At 49.7% G+C, this 16,417-nt stretch overlaps 1 protein-coding gene across 1 annotated transcript in view; it reads right to left on the bottom strand.

Moving 5' to 3' along the window:
* sptbn5 (spectrin, beta, non-erythrocytic 5) overlaps nt 1–16,417 on the bottom strand; it is a 154,430-nt gene that overhangs the window by 27,524 nt on the left and 110,489 nt on the right. The window contains 12 exon segments of the mRNA XM_072436122.1: nt 1,257–1,345; nt 1,498–1,665; nt 1,979–2,116; nt 5,398–5,544; nt 5,627–5,717; nt 6,094–6,179; nt 6,240–6,326; nt 7,052–7,129; nt 7,188–7,376; nt 7,651–7,813; nt 7,878–7,999; nt 8,417–8,530. Coding sequence (XP_072292223.1) covers nt 1,257–1,345; nt 1,498–1,665; nt 1,979–2,116; nt 5,398–5,544; nt 5,627–5,717; nt 6,094–6,179; nt 6,240–6,326; nt 7,052–7,129; nt 7,188–7,376; nt 7,651–7,813; nt 7,878–7,999; nt 8,417–8,530 — 1,472 coding nt within the window.

The raw sequence follows: 16,417 nt of genomic DNA on the forward strand, positions 1-16,417 counted from the left end.
CTTGAACATGGTGTTCGTTCTGGACAATCTGTGGCACAGAAGTCCAATAACTGACCGCTCGGGTTCAGATCGGGGCTCCTCCCCTCTCCAGGAGTCACTGTCATCGTCCACGTGGGCGTTGAAGTCCCCCAGTCAAACAACAGAGTCCCCGGTCAGTGCACTGTCCAGTTCTCCTCCCGAGGACTCTAAGAAGGGCCGGGTCCTCTGCACTGCTGTTCGGCCCGTAGGCCGCCACAACAGTGAGAGACATGTCCCACACCCGAAGGTGAAGGACCCTCTCGTCCATCCGGGTGAAGTCCAACACGTGGCGGCTGAGCTGAGGGGCCATAATGTGTTTATAGGAGATCTTCTACTGAGAGTGTTTTTCAACCTTCCTATACTTCCTTCTGAATCTTCCTGCGTTGCATCAATGAAATTTCCCCATGTGGGACGATAAAGGAATAGCCCACACCAGCCCCGCCTCTCCCCGCGGGCAGCACCAGAGAGGTGGAGCGTCCGGCCCCTCTGGAGGAGATGGTTCCAGAGCCTGAGCTTGTGCTGGAGGTGAGGCTCCACCTCCAGTACAAGCTCAGGCTCCTCCCCCCAGCGAGGGGACATTCCATGTCCCCAGAGTTAGTCTCTGTGTCCAGAGATCTGGTCGTCGAGGCCCCTGCCGTCGACTGCCGCCCAGATCTCCCTGCCCCGCCCCTTATGGATCCTCCTGCGGGTGGTGGGCCCATGGGAGGGCGGCCCCACGTTGCTCTTTCGGGCTGTGCCCGGCCGGGCCCCGTGGGGAAAGACCCGGCCACCAGGCGCTCGCCATCAAGCACCCATCCCAGGCCTGGCTCCAGGATGGGGCCCCGGTGACGCCGATCCCGGCGACGTAAACGGCCTTGTTCTTGATGTCATCATAAGAGGCTTCTGAACCGATCTGTGTCTGACCCGTCACTTAGGACCTGTTTGCCTCTGGAGACCCGACCAGGGGCCTGAAGCCCCCGACAACATGGCTCCTGGGATCAAACCCCTCCACCACGTTACGGTGTCGTTCAAGGAGGGGCTGGGCTAAACATTGGGCCAATTTTATGAAGCAAAAGCACAACATTAAATATGGAATTATCATCTGCAAAAGAAAACGTTATGTTCCATCATCAACTGTGACATCGAGGATTGTTCTTCATCGTCTTAAACTGTTTGTTGGGCCGATGGTTCCGAGAGCACAGAACAGAAGAGGTGACCAAGCACAGCCCTGCCCCGCCCCTCTCTCCAGGGCGTCCCACCTCTTGATGGTTTGGGCCACTCGGCTCTGGATCTGCTCCGCCAGGAAGTTCCCCTGAGACTGAAGACTCTTCGCCGTCTCCAACAGACTCTGGACGAGACAAAAAAGTGTTCAGAGGGCGTGGTCGTGTTCAGAGGGCGTGGTCGTGTTCAGAGGGCATGGTCGTGTTCAGAGGGCGTGGTCGTGTTCAGAGGGTGTGGTCACGTTCAGAGGGCGTGGTCACGTTCAGAGGGCGTGGTCACCTGCAGCCGGTCACGGAGCCCGTCCACCTCCTGCTCCAGACCCTCCAGGGTCGTCAGGAGACGACTCACTGACGACAGGTCCGAGCCGCAGTCCTCACTGGCCACGCCCCTCTCCACCGACTCCACCCACTGCTCCATGTCGTCGAGGCTACGCTGGAACTGCAGCGCCTGCCGCAGAGTCTCAGGGTCAGGGTCAGGGTCAGGGTTAGGGTCAGGGTCAGGGTCAGGGTCAGGGTCAGGGTCAGGGTCAGGGTCAGGGTTAGGGTCAGGGTCAGGGTTAGGGTCAGGGTTAGGGTCAGGGTTAGGGTCAGGGTCAGGGTTAGGGTCAGGGTTAGGGTCAGGGTTAGGGTCAGGGTCAGGATTAGGGTCAGGGTTAGGGTCAGGGTCAGGGTCAGGGTCAGGGTCAGGGTCAGGGTTAGCGTCAGGGTTAGAGTCAGGGTCAGGGTCGTGTGAGGGGACATTGCGCAGACGTGGTTTGTACCTGGTGCGCCTCCTGCAGGCGACTCTTCTTCTCTGCACAGTTCTGCAGCAAAGTCTCCCAGGATTCTGTCATTTCTGTGAGTTTAGGCCCAACTCTGACCTGAGCAGAACGACTCTCACTGACCAGCTCCTGACCCTCCTGAGACACAGAAACCAGGTCTGAACCAGGTCTGAACCAGGTCTGAACCAGGTCTGAACCAGGTCTGAACCAGGACTAAACCAGGTCTGAACCAGGTCTGAACCAGGTCTGAACCAGGTCTGAACCAGGACTAAACCAGGTCTGAACCAGGTCTGAACCAGGTCTGAACCAGGTCTGAACCAGGACTAAACCAGGTCTGAACCAGGTCTGAACCAGGTCTAAACCAGGTCTGAACCAGGTCTGAACCAGGTCTAAACCAGGTCTGAACCAGGTCTGAACCAGGTCTGAACCAGGTCTGAACCAGGTCTAAACCAGGTCTAAACCAGGTCTGAACCAGGTCTAAACCAGGTCTAAACCAGGTCTAAACCAGGTCTGAACCAGGTCTGAACCAGGTCTAAACCAGGTCTAAACCAGGTCTAAACCAGGTCTAAACCAGGTCTAAACCAGGACTAAATCAGGTCTAAACCAGGTCTAAACCAGGTCTAAACCAGGTCTGAACCAGGTCTGAACCAGGTCTGAACCAGGTCTGAACCAGGTCTGAACCAGGACTAAACCAGGTCTGAACCAGGTCTGAACCAGGACTAAACCAGGTCTGAACCAGGTCTGAACCAGGTCTGAACCAGGACTAAACCAGGTCTGAACCAGGTCTGAACCAGGTCTGAACCAGGTCTGAACCAGGTCTAAACCAGGTCTGAACCAGGTCTGAACCAGGTCTGAACCAGGTCTGAACCAGGTCTGAACCAGGTCTGAACCAGGTCTGAACCAGGTCTAAACCAGGTCTAAACCAGGTCTGAACCAGGTCTAAACCAGGTCTAAACCAGGTCTAAACCAGGTCTGAACCAGGTCTGAACCAGGTCTAAACCAGGTCTAAACCAGGTCTAAACCAGGTCTAAACCAGGTCTAAACCAGGACTAAATCAGGTCTAAACCAGGTCTAAACCAGGTCTAAACCAGGTCTGAACCAGGTCTGAACCAGGTCTAAACCAGGTCTAAACCAGGACTAAACCAGGTCTAAACCAGGTCTAAACCAGGTCTAAACCAGGTCTGAACCAGGTCTGAACCAGGTCTGAACCAGGTCTAAACCAGGTCTAAACCAGGTCTAAACCAGGTCTAAACCAGGACTAAACCAGGTCTAAACCAGGACTAAACCAGGACTAAACCAGGTCTAAACCAGGTCTAAACCAGGACTAAACCAGGACTAAACCAGGTCTAAACCAGGTCTAAACCAGGTCTAAACCAGGACTAAACCAGGTCTAAACCAGGTCTAAACCAGGACTAAACCAGGACTAAACCAGGTCTAAACCAGGTCTAAACCAGGACTAAACCAGGACTAAACCAGGTCTAAACCAGGTCTAAACCAGGTCTGAACCAGGTCTGAACCAGGTCTGAACCAGGTCTAAACCAGGTCTAAACCAGGTCTGAACCAGGTCTGAACCAGGTCTGAACCAGGACTAAACCAGGTCTAAACCAGGTCTAAACCAGGACTAAACCAGGACTAAACCAGGTCTAAACCAGGTCTAAACCAGGACTAAACCAGGACTAAACCAGGACTAAACCAGGACTAAACCAGGTCTAAACCAGGTCTAAACCAGGTCTGAACCAGGTCTGAACCAGGTCTGAACCAGGTCTAAACCAGGTCTGAACCAGGTCTGAACCAGGTCTGAACCAGGTCTGAACCAGGACTAAACCAGGTCTGAACCAGGTCTGAACCAGGTCTGAACCAGGTCTGAACCAGGACTAAACCAGGTCTGAACCAGGTCTGAACCAGGTCTGAACCAGGTCTGAACCAGGACTAAACCAGGTCTGAACCAGGTCTGAACCAGGTCTGAACCAGGTCTGAACCAGGTCTAAACCAGGTCTGAACCAGGTCTGAACCAGGTCTGAACCAGGTCTGAACCAGGTCTAAACCAGGTCTAAACCAGGTCTGAACCAGGTCTAAACCAGGTCTAAACCAGGTCTAAACCAGGTCTGAACCAGGTCTGAACCAGGTCTAAACCAGGTCTAAACCAGGTCTAAACCAGGTCTAAACCAGGTCTAAACCAGGACTAAATCAGGTCTAAACCAGGTCTAAACCAGGTCTAAACCAGGTCTGAACCAGGTCTGAACCAGGTCTGAACCAGGTCTGAACCAGGTCTGAACCAGGACTAAACCAGGTCTGAACCAGGTCTGAACCAGGACTAAACCAGGTCTGAACCAGGTCTGAACCAGGTCTGAACCAGGACTAAACCAGGTCTGAACCAGGTCTGAACCAGGTCTGAACCAGGTCTGAACCAGGTCTAAACCAGGTCTGAACCAGGTCTGAACCAGGTCTGAACCAGGTCTGAACCAGGTCTGAACCAGGTCTGAACCAGGTCTAAACCAGGTCTAAACCAGGTCTGAACCAGGTCTAAACCAGGTCTAAACCAGGTCTAAACCAGGTCTGAACCAGGTCTGAACCAGGTCTAAACCAGGTCTAAACCAGGTCTAAACCAGGTCTAAACCAGGTCTAAACCAGGACTAAATCAGGTCTAAACCAGGTCTAAACCAGGTCTAAACCAGGTCTGAACCAGGTCTGAACCAGGTCTAAACCAGGTCTAAACCAGGACTAAACCAGGTCTAAACCAGGTCTAAACCAGGTCTAAACCAGGTCTGAACCAGGTCTGAACCAGGTCTGAACCAGGTCTAAACCAGGTCTAAACCAGGTCTAAACCAGGTCTAAACCAGGACTAAACCAGGTCTAAACCAGGACTAAACCAGGACTAAACCAGGTCTAAACCAGGTCTAAACCAGGACTAAACCAGGACTAAACCAGGTCTAAACCAGGTCTAAACCAGGTCTAAACCAGGACTAAACCAGGTCTAAACCAGGTCTAAACCAGGACTAAACCAGGACTAAACCAGGTCTAAACCAGGTCTAAACCAGGACTAAACCAGGACTAAACCAGGTCTAAACCAGGTCTAAACCAGGTCTGAACCAGGTCTGAACCAGGTCTGAACCAGGTCTAAACCAGGACTAAACCAGGACTAAACCAGGACTAAACCAGGTCTAAACCAGGTCTAAACCAGGACTAAACCAGGACTAAACCAGGACTAAACCAGGTCTAAACCAGGTCTAAACCAGGTCTAAACCAGGACTAAACCAGGTCTAAACCAGGACTAAACCAGGACTAAACCAGGTCTAAACCAGGTCTAAACCAGGACTAAACCAGGACTAAACCAGGTCTAAACCAGGTCTAAACCAGGTCTAAACCAGGACTAAACCAGGTCTAAACCAGGTCTAAACCAGGACTAAACCCGGTCCTACCTTGGTCAGGTCCTCCAGCTGGGAGCGGTTGGCCTGGACCTCGCTCTCGAAGCTCTGGTGCTTCAGGATCTTGGCCTGGAGGTTGGTTGGTTCTCTCCAGTTCTCGTCCAGAGCCACAGCGCTGCGTTCTGAGAGCCAAACTCCAAACTGAGCGCGTTCAGAGTCCGGACAGAACAATGAGGAAGAATCAATATTTAAAACCATCAAATATAAGAAATAAGTGACAGACCTGATACGTGTTGGACAGAAAGCGCTGCAGCTGAAGCGACTGCTCCAGGTCTTTGTGACGAGCTCTGCTCCTGCTCTGAAGCTCACTGTGTCTGAGAGGCACATCAACACATGAGTCCAGTCCTGGTCCTGGTCCTGGTCCTGGTCCTGGTCCTGGCCCTGGTCCTGGTCCTGGCCCTGGTCCTGGTCCTGGTCCTGGCCCTGGTCCTGGTCCTGGCCCTGGTCCTGGTTCTGATCCTGGTCCTGGCCCTGGTCCTGGTCCTGGCCCTGGTCCTGGTTCTGATCCTGGTCCTGGTCCTGGTCCTGGTCCTGGCCCTGGTCCTGGTTCTGATCCTGGTCCTGGTCCTGGTCCTGGCCCTGGTCCTGGTCCTGGTCCTGGCCCTGGTCCTGGTCCTGGTCCTGGTCCTGGTCCTGGTCCTGGTCCTGGCCCTGGTCCTGGTCCTGGTCCTGGTTCTGGTTCTACAGTACCTGTGTCTGAGTGCGTTGCTCTTCTGGCTGATGTTCTGGGAGCTGTAGTTCTTGCTCTGGATCATGTCTTGGGCCTGAGTCTGGACCTGAGTCTGGACCTGAGTCTGGACCTGAGTCTGGACCATGTCTTGGGCCTGAGTCTGGACCTGCTGCAGCATCTGGACCTGAGTCTCCAGCTCATCTTCAAACTGAGCGTGTTTCCTCAGCAGAAGCTCCACCTCAGACACACACGTCTGAAACAGAAGACACTTCACTCTCCGTCCCTCTGTCCCCCAGACTGTCCCTCTGTCCCCCAGACTGTCCCTCTATCCCCCAGACTGTCCCTCTGTCCCCCAGACTGTCCCTCTGTCCCCCAGACTGTCCCTCTGTCCCCCAGACTGTCCCTCTATCCCACAGACTGTCCCTCTATCCCACAGACTGTCCCTCTGTCCCCCAGACTGTCCCTCTGGTCCCTCACACACTCTGGTCCCTCTGGTCCCTCACACACTCTGGTCCCTCACACACTCTGGTCCCTCACACACTCTGGTCCCTCTGGTCCCTCACACACTCTGGTCCCTCACACACTCTGGTCCCTCTGGTCCCTCACACACTCTGGTCCCTCACACACTCTGGTCCCTCTGGTCCCTCACACACTCTGGTCCCTCTGGTCCCTCACACACTCTGGTCCCTCTGGTCCCTCACACACTCTGGTCCCTCTGGTCCCTCACACACCTCTGGTCCCTCACACACTCTGGTCCCTCTGGTCCCTCACACACTCTGGTCCCTCTGGTCCCTCACACACTCTGGTCCCTCTGGTCCCTCACACACTCTGGTCCCTCTGGTCCCTCACACACTCTGGTCCCTCTGGTCCCTCACACACTCTGGTCCCTCTGGTCCCTCACACACCTCTGGTCCCTCACACACTCTGGTCCCTCTGGTCCCTCACACACTCTGGTCCCTGCACACTGAAGGTCTTTACCCCGAGCTCGTGGTTGGACAGAAAAGCCTCTTTGTTGCTGAGCCAGAGTTCACACGTCTCCACTGACGCCAGGAACATCTGAGGAGGACACACCGTCACATTTACGCTCAGTAAGGACAGTATTCCAGCGTCTCACCTGTAACGTCTGAGCCTGCTCCAAGGCCAGACCACGCCGTGTCCAGCTCTGCTCCAGCTCGGCCTTAGCCTGGTCCAGAAGCTTCAGAGCTTTCTGGATCTCAGACTTCGATCCGTGTCCAGACCTGATCAGACCCGATCCAAAGTCCTTCACCGAGTCGATGCGCTCAGAGCGGGCGTCGACCTCCGCCTGAAGAAAGAGAAAGAGTTTATGAAGAAGGACCAGGACCAGGACCAGGGCCAGGGCCAGGGCCAGGGCCAGGGCCAGGGCCAGGGCCAGGGCCAGGGCCAGGACCAGGGCCAGGGCCAGGGCCAGGACCAGGACCAGGGCCAGGGCCAGGGCCAGGGCCAGGGCCAGGGCCAGGGCCAGGGCCAGGGCCAGGGCCAGGGCCAGGGCCAGGACCAGGGCCAGGGCCAGGGCCAGGACCCTCGATCGGCCCCTGGTCCACAGAGAGGCTCCGTACCCTCCAGTCCCTGTGCTCGGTCAGGAGCCGCTCTGCCTCCTCTGCGCTCTCAGGGGCCACTCTCTGCTCCATGTCTCGACTGCACTTCTGGCACCAGTCCAGCAGGAGGCGCTGGTTGGCTTTGAAGAGCTGCAGCTGGTGGGCCTCCTCCAGACGCTGCTTCCTGTGTGATAAAGAACAGAAGGCAGCGGTGAGCACTTCCTGGTTTGGGCGGGGTCAGATCTCACCTGTGGGTCACTTCCTGCTTCAGGTCCTTCACCATCTTCTGCGTCTCTCTGAGTTTGTCCTTCAGTTTGTCTCTGAGGACGGAGCTGCTCTTCATCTGAGAGTTCACCTGCTGCTCCAGAGTCTGGACACAAAACATCTGCTGCTTTCACACGCTCTCCTGATGGACTCAACCTTCTCCTTCCTGAACCTTCTGCATCCTGAACCTTCTGCTTCCTGAACCTTCTCCTTCCTTAACCTTCTGCTTCCTGAACCTTCTCCTTTCTGAACCTTCTCCTTCCTGAACCTTTTGCTTCCTGAACCTTCTGCTTCCTGAACCTTCTGCTTCCTGAACCTTCTCCTTCCTGAACCTTCTACTTCCTGAACCTTCTCCTTCCTGAACCTTCTGCTTCCTGAACCTTCTCCTTCCTGAACCTTCTGCTTCCTGAACCTTCTACTTCCTGAACCTTCTCCTTCCTGAACCTTCTGCTTCCTGAACCTTCTCCTTCCTGAACCTTCTCCTTCCTGAACCTTCTGCTTCCTGAACCTTCTCCTTCCTGACCTGGGCTCTCTCCTGGATCACTCCGGCCTCTCGCTCCGTCTCCTCGTGTCGTCGCATCAGATTCTCCACCGTCTCCACATCAGAGCCACAGTCCTGACCCTGGACCAGCAGCACCTGAACACAGCACCAGAACATGAGCCTGAACACAGCACCAGAACACGAGCCTGAACACACATGTCGATGACCTCAGGAGACCTACAGGTCAGAGTGGCCAAGTCTGACCCTTACTTCCAGTGTCCACCACCGGGTTCGGGGGTTACCACGGCGACAGGCACCGGACCATGTGACCACAGCTCTGAGCAGCCGCATCAACAATGGAGGTAGAGAACATGGTCCACTCGGACTCAATGTCCCCAGCGTCCCCCGGGACATGGGAGGAGTCTCCTGGAGGTGTGAGGTGAAGACCCTCCTGACAGAGGCTCCACAAGACGATCCCCACAGACTCCCACAATGCACTTGGGTCAAGTCTGTCCGGCTTCCTCCTCCACCAGAGGATCCAACTCACCACCAGGTGGTGCTCTACAGCTCTGCCCCTCTCTTCACCCGAGTGTCCAAGACACACGGCCGGAGGTCAGAGGTCAGAGGTCAGAGGACACGACAACAAAGTGGATCATTGACCTCCTGTGTCCTGGAGTCACGTGACCTGATGGACCTTGTGCTTGAACATGGTGTTCGTTCTGGACAATCCGTGGCACAGAAGTCCAATAACTGACCGCTCGGGTTCAGGTCGGGGCTCCTCCCCTCTCCAGGAGTCACTGTCATCGTCCACGTGGGCGTTAAAGTCCCCCAGTAGAATAACGGAGTCCCCGGTTTGCTGTTCGGCCCGTAGGCCGCCACAACAGTGAGAGACATGTCCCCCGCCCGAAGGTGAAAGGACGCGACCCTCTCGTCCACCGGGTGAACTCCAACACGTGGCGGCTGAGCTGAGGGGCCATAAGCCCACACCAGCCCCGCCTCTCCCCGCGGGCAGCACCAGAGAAGTGGAGCGTCCGGCCCCTCTGGAGGAGATGGTTCCAGAGCCTGAGCTTGTGCTGGAGGTGAGGCTCCACCTCCAGCACAAGCTCAGGCTCCTCCCCCCAGCGAGGGGACATTCCATGTCCCCAGAGTTAGTCTCTGTGTCCAGAGATCTGGGCGGCAGTGGACGGCAGGGGCCCCGACGACCAGATCTCCGATCACACTGCACTGGCCCCCACAGATCCTCCTGCAGGTGGTGGGCCCACGGGAGGACGGCACTAAGTCGCTCGTTCGGGCTGTGCCCGGCCGGGCCCCGTGGGGAAAGACCCGACCACCAGGCGCTCGCCGTCGAGCACCCACCCCAGGCCTGGCTCCAGGATGGGGCCCCGGTGACGCTGATCCGGGCGACGCAATTGGCCCTGATCTTGTGCTCGTCATTAGAGGCTTTTGAACCTGTCTGTGTCTGAAGCTGAACACGATGTCTCCAAATGTTCCTCTCTCTGTGTCTGCGTGAGGTAAAGTCCAGTTAAAGTCCAGTTAAAGTCCAGTTAAAGTCCAGCTAAAGTCCAGTTAAAGTCCAGTTAAAGTCCAGTTAAAGTCCAGCTAAAGTCCAGTTAAAGTCCAGTTAAAGTCCAGTTAAAGTCCAGCTAAAGTCCAGTTAAAGTCCAGGTAAAGTCCAACTGAAGTCCAGGTAAAGTCCAACTGAAGTCCAGGTAAAGTCCAACTGAAGTCCAGGTAAAGTCAAGGTAAAGTTCAGTTAAAGTCCAGGTAAAGTCCAGTTAAAGTCCAGTTAAAGTCCAGGTAAAGTCCAGTTAAAGTCCAGTTAAAGTCCAGGTAAAGTCCAACTGAAGTCCAGGTAAAGTCCAACTGAAGTCCAGGTAAAGTCCAACTGAAGTCCAGGTAAAGTCAAGGTAAAGTTCAGTTAAAGTCCAGGTAAAGTCCAGTTAAAGTCCAGTTAAAGTCCAGGTAAAGTCCAGTTAAAGTCCAGTTAAAGTCCAGGTAAAGTCCAGCTGAAGTCCAGGTACAGTCCAGTTAAAGTCCAGTTAAAGTCCAGTTAAAGTCCAGGTAAAGTCCAGTTAAAGTCCAGGTAAAGTCCAGGTAAAGTCCAATTAAAGTCCAGCTAAAGTCCAGCTAAAGTCCAGTTAAAGTCCAGTTAAAGTCCAGCTAAAGTCCAGTTAAAGTCCAGGTAAAGTCCAACTGAAGTCCAGGTAAAGTCCAACTGAAGTCCAGGTAAAGTCCAGTTAAAGTCCAGGTAAAGTCCAACTGAAGTCCAGGTAAAGTCCAACTGAAGTCCAGGTAAAGTCAAGGTAAAGTTCAGTTAAAGTCCAGGTAAAGTCCAGTTAAAGTCCAGTTAAAGTCCAGGTAAAGTCCAGTTAAAGTCCAGTTAAAGTCCAGGTAAAGTCCAGCTGAAGTCCAGGTACAGTCCAGTTAAAGTCCAGTTAAAGTCCAGGTAAAGTCCAGTTAAAGTCCAGGTAAAGTCCAGGTAAAGTCCAATTAAAGTCCAGTTAAAGTCCAGGTAAAGTCCAGTTAAAGTCCAGTTAAAGTCCAGTTACAGTCCAGGTAAAGTCCAGTTAAAGTCCAGTTAAAGTCCAGTTAAAGTCAAGCTGAAGTCCAAGTAAAGTCCAGGTAAAGTTCAGTTAAAGTCCAAGTAAAGTCCAGTGAAAGTCCAGCTAAAGTCCAGTTAAAGTCCAGTTAAATTCCAGGTAAAGTCCAGTTAAAGTCCAGTTACAGTCCAGGTAAAGTCCAGTTAAAGTCCAGGTAAAGTCCAGGTAAAGTCCAGGTAAAGTCCAGCTGAAGTCCAGTTAAAGTCCAGTTAAAGTCCAGTTAAAGTCCAGGTACAGTCCAGTTAAAGTCCAGTTAAAGTCCAGTTAAAGTCCAGTTAAAGTCCAGGTAAAGTCCAGTTAAAGTCCAAGTAAAGTCCAGTGAAAGTCCAGCTAAAGTCCAGTTAAAGTCCAGGTAAAGTCCAGGTAAAGTCCAGTTAAAGTCCAGCTAAAGTCAAATTAAAGTCCAGGTAAAGTCCAGTTAAAGTCCAGGTAAAGTCCAGGTAAAGTCCAGTTAAAGTCCAGGTAAAGTCCAGGTAAAGTCCAGGTAAAGTCCAGTTAAAGTCCAAGTAAAGTCCAGTTAAAGTCCAGCTAAAGTCCAATTAAAGTCCAGGTAAAGTCCAGTTAAAGTCCAGCTAAAGTCCAGGTACAGTCCAGTTAAAGTCCAGTTAAAGTCAAGTTAAAGTCCAGTTAAAGTCAAGCTGAAGTCCAAGTAAAGTCCAGGTAAAGTCCAGCTAAAGTCCAGGTACAGTCCAGTTAAAGTCCAGTTAAAGTCCAGGTAAAGTCCAGTTAAAGTCCAGTTAAAGTCCAGGTAAAATCCAGTTAAAGTCCAGGTAAAGTCCAGTTAAAGTCCAGGTAAAGTCCAGCTAAAGTCCAGTTAAAGTCCAGTTAAAGTCCAGGTAAAGTCCAGTTAAAGTCCAGCTAAAGTCCAATTAAAATCCAAGTAAAGTCCAGGTAAAGTCCAGCTAAAGTCCAGGTACAGTCCAGTTAAAGTCCAGGTAAAGTCCAATTAAAGTCCAGGTAAAGTCCAGTTAAATTCCAGTTAAAGTCCAGTTACAGTCCAGGTAAAGTCCAGTTAAAGTCCAGTTAAAGTCCAGTTAAAGTCAAGCTGAAGTCCAAGTAAAGTCCAGGTAAAGTCCAGTTAAAGTCCAAGTAAAGTCCAGTTAAAGTCCAATTAAAGTCCAGGTAAAGTCCAGTTAAAGTCCAGCTAAAGTCCAGGTACAGTCCAGTTAAAGTCCAGTTAAAGTCCAGGTAAAGTCCAGTTAAAGTCCAGTTAAAGTCCAGTTAAAGTCCAGGTAAAATCCAGTTAAAGTCCAGGTAAAGTCCAGGTAAAGTCCAGTTAAAGTCCAGCTAAAGTCCAGGTACAGTCCAGTTAAAGTCCAGTTAAAGTCCAGGTAAAGTCCAGTTAAAGTCCAGGTAAAGTCCAGTTAAAGTCCAGTTAAAGTCCAGTTAAAGTCCAGGTAAAATCCAGTTAAAGTCCAGGTAAAGTCCAGGTAAAGTCCAGTTAAAGTCCAGGTAAAGTCCAGCTAAAGTCCAGTTAAAGTCCAGTTAAAGTCCAGGTAAAGTCCAGTTAAAGTCCAGGTAAAGTCCAGGTAAAGTCCAGTTAAAGTCCAGTTAAAGTCCAGCTAAAGTCCAATTAAAGTCCAGGTAAAGTCCACTTAAAGTCCAGTTAAAGTCCAGTTAAAGTCCAGCTAAAGTCCAATTAAAGTCCAGGAAAAGTCCAGTTAAAGTCCAGTTAAAGTCCAGTTAAAGTCCAGGTAAAGTCCAGTTAAAGTCCAGGTAAAGTCCAGGTAAAGTCCAGGTAAAGTCCAGTTAAAGTCCAAGTAAAGTCCAGTTAAAGTCCAGCTAAAGTCCATTTAAAGTCCAGGTAAAGTCCAGTTAAAGTCCAGGTAAAGTCCAGGTAAAGTCCAGGTAAAGTCCAAGTAAAGTCCAGTTAAAGTCCAGCTAAAGTCCAATTAAAGTCCAGGTAAAGTCCAGTTAAAGTCCAGGTAAAGTCCAGGTAAAGTCCAGTTAAAGTCCAGTTAAAGTCCAGGTAAAGTCCAGGTAAAGTCCAGTTAAAGTCCAAGTAAAGTCCAGTTAAAGTCCAGCTAAAGTCCAATTAAAGTCCAGGTAAAGTCCAGTTAAAGTCCAGCTAAAGTCCAGGTACAGTCCAGTTAAAGTCCAGTTAAAGTCCAGTTAAAGTCCAGTTAAAGTCCAGTTAAAGTCCAATTAAAGTCCAGGTAAAGTCCAGTTAAAGTCCAGTTAAAGTCCAGTTACAGTCCAGGTAAAGTCCAGTTAAAGTCCAGTTAAAGTCCAGTTAAAGTCAAGCTGAAGTCCAAGTAAAGTCCAGGTAAAGTCCAGTTAAAGTCCAAGTAAAGTCCAGTTAAAGTCCAATTAAAGTCCAGGGCAAGTCCAGTTAAATTCCAGGTTAAGTCCAGGTAAAGTCCAGGTAAAGTCCAGCTGAAGTCCAGTTAAAGTTCAGTTAAAGTCCAGTTAAAGTCCAGGTACAGTCCAGTTAAAGTCCAGTTAAAGTCCAGTTAAAGTCCAGGTAAAGTCCAGGTAAAGTCCAGTTAAAGTCCAGGTAAAGTCCAGGTAAAGTCCAGTTAAAGTCCAGGTAAAGTCCAGCTAAAGTCCAGTTAAAGTCCAGTTAAAGTCCAGGTAAAGTCCAGGTAAAGTCCAGGTAAAGTCCGGTTAAAGTCCAAGTAAAGTCCAGTTAAAGTCCAGCTAAAGTCCAATTAAAGTACAGGTAAAGTCCAGTTAAAGTCCAGGTAAAGTCCAGGTAAAGTCCATTTAAAGTCCAGGTAAAGTCCAGGTAAAGTCCAGGTAAAGTCCAGTTAAAGTCCAAGTAAAGTCCAGTTAAAGTCCAGCTAAAGTCCAATTAAAGTCCAGGTAAAGTCCAGTTAAAGTCCAGCTAAAGTTGAGGTACAGTCCAGTTAAAGTCCAGTTAAAGTCCAGGTAAAGTCCAGTTAAAGTCCAGCTAAAGTCCAATTAAAGTCCAGGTAAAGTCCAGTTAAAGTCCAGTTAAAGTCCAGTTACAGTCCAGGTAAAGTCCAGTTAAAGTCCAGTTAAAGTCCAGTTAAAGTCAAGCTGAAGTCCAAGTAAAGTCCAGGTAAAGTCCAGTTAAAGTCCAAGTAAAGTCCAGTGAAAGTCCAGCTAAAGTCCAGTTACAGTCCAGTTAAATTCCAGGTAAAGTCCAGGTAAAGTCCAGCTGAAGTCCAGTTAAAGTCCAGTTAAAGTCCAGTTAAAGTCCAGGTACAGTCCAGTTAAAGTCCAGTTAAAGTCCAGTTAAAGTCCAGGTAAAGTCCAGGTAAAGTCCAGTTAAAGTCCAGGTAAAGTCCAGCTAAAGTCCAGTTAAAGTCCAGTTAAAGTCCAGGTAAAGTCCAGTTAAAGTCCAGGTAAAGTCCAGGTAAAGTCCAGGTAAAGTCCAGTTAAAGTCCAAGTAAAGTCCAGTTAAAGTCCAGCTAAAGTCCAATTAAAGTCCAGGTAAAGTCCAGTTAAAGTCCAGCTAAAGTCCAGGTACAGTCCAGTTAAAGTCCAGTTAAAGTCCAGTTAAAGTCCAGTTAAAGTCCAGCTAAAGTCCAATTAAAGTCCAGGTAAAGTCCAGTTAAAGTCCAGTTAAAGTCCAGTTACAGTCCAGGTAAAATCCAGTTAAAGTCCAGTTAAAGTCCAGTTAAAGTCAAGCTGAAGTCCAAGTAAAGTCCAGGTAAAGTCAAGTTAAAGTCCAAGTAAAGTCCAGTTAAAGTCCAATTAAAGTCCAGGTAAAGTCCAGTTAAATTCCAGGTTAAGTCCAGGTAAAGTCCAGGTAAAGTCCAGCTGAAGTCCAGTTAAAGTCCAGTTAAAGTCCAGTTAAAGTCCAGGTACAGTCCAGTTAAAGTCCAGTTAAAGTCCAGTTAAAGTCCAGGTAAAGTCCAGGTAAAGTCCAGTTAAAGTCCAGGTAAAGTCCAGTTAAAGTCCAGGTAAAGTCCAGGTAAAGTCCAGTTAAAGTCCAGGTAAAGTCCAGCTAAAGTCCAGTTAAAGTCCAGTTAAAGTCCAGGTAAAGTCCAGTTAAAGTCCAGGTAAAGTCCAGGTAAAGTCCAGGTAAAGTCCAGTTAAAGTCCAAGTAAAGTCCAGTTAAAGTCCAGCTAAAGTCCAATTAAAGTCCAGGTAAAGTCCAGGTAAAGTCCAGTTAAAGTCCAAGTAAAGTCCAGTTAAAGTCCAGCTAAAGTCCAATTAAAGTCCAGGTAAAGTCCAGTTAAAGTCCAGCTAAAGTCCAGGTACAGTCCAGTTAAAGTCCAGTTAAAGTCCAGGTAAAGTCCAGTTAAAGTCCAGTTAAAGTCCAGTTAAAGTCCAGTTAAAGTCCAGTTAAAGTCCAGGTACAGTCCAGTTAAAGTCCAGTTAAAGTCAAGCTGAAGTCCAGTTAATGTCCAGTTAAAGTCCAGTTAAAGTCAAGCTGAAGTCCAAGTAAAGTCCAGGTAAAGTCCAGTTAAAGTCCAAGTAAAGTCCAGTGAAAGTCCAGCTAAAGTCCAGTTACAGTCCAGTTAAATTCCAGGTAAAGTCCAGGTAAAGTCCAGCTGAAGTCCAGTTAAAGTCCAGTTAAAGTCCAGTTAAAGTCCAGGTACAGTCCAGTTAAAGTCCAGTTAAAGTCCAGTTAAAGTCCAGGTAAAGTCCAGGTAAAGTCCAGTTAAAGTCCAGGTAAAGTCCAGCTAAAGTCCAGTTAAAGTCCAGTTAAAGTCCAGGTAAAGTACAGCTAAAGTCCAGTTAAAGTCCAGGTAAAGTCCAGTTAAAGTCCAGCTAAAGTCCAGGTACAGTCCAGTTAAAGTCCAGTTAAAGTCCAGTTAAAGTCCAGTTAAAGTCCAGCTAAAGTCCAATTAAAGTCCAGGTAAAGTCCAGTTAAAGTCCAGTTAAAGTCCAGTTACAGTCCAGGTAAAATCCAGTTAAAGTCCAGTTAAAGTCCAGTTAAAGTCAAGCTGAAGTCCAAGTAAAGTCCAGGTAAAGTCAAGTTAAAGTCCAAGTAAAGTCCAGTTAAAGTCCAATTAAAGTCCAGGTAAAGTCCAGTTAAATTCCAGGTTAAGTCCAGGTAAAGTCCAGGTAAAGTCCAGCTGAAGTCCAGTTAAAGTCCAGTTAAAGTCCAGTTAAAGTCCAGGTACAGTCCAGTTAAAGTCCAGTTAAAGTCCAGTTAAAGTCCAGGTAAAGTCCAGGTAAAGTCCAGTTAAAGTCCAGGTAAAGTCCAGTTAAAGTCCAGGTAAAGTCCAGGTAAAGTCCAGTTAAAGTCCAGGTAAAGTCCAGCTAAAGTCCAGTTAAAGTCCAGTTAAAGTCCAGGTAAAGTCCAGTTAAAGTCCAGGTAAAGTCCAGGTAAAGTCCAGGTAAAGTCCAGTTAAAGTCCAAGTAAAGTCCAGTTAAAGTCCAGCTAAAGTCCAATTAAAGTCCAGGTAAAGTCCAGGTAAAGTCCAGTTAAAGTCCAAGTAAAGTCCAGTTAAAGTCCAGCTAAAGTCCAATTAAAGTCCAGGTAAAGTCCAGTTAAAGTCCAGCTAAAGTCCAGGTACAGTCC

The sequence above is a fragment of the Eucyclogobius newberryi genome, unplaced genomic scaffold (assembly GCF_026437365.1).
Source record: "Eucyclogobius newberryi isolate DKJ021-1_F unplaced genomic scaffold, fEucNew1.0.hap1 SCAF_70, whole genome shotgun sequence".
NCBI classification, from domain to species: Eukaryota; Metazoa; Chordata; class Actinopteri; order Gobiiformes; family Gobiidae; genus Eucyclogobius; species Eucyclogobius newberryi.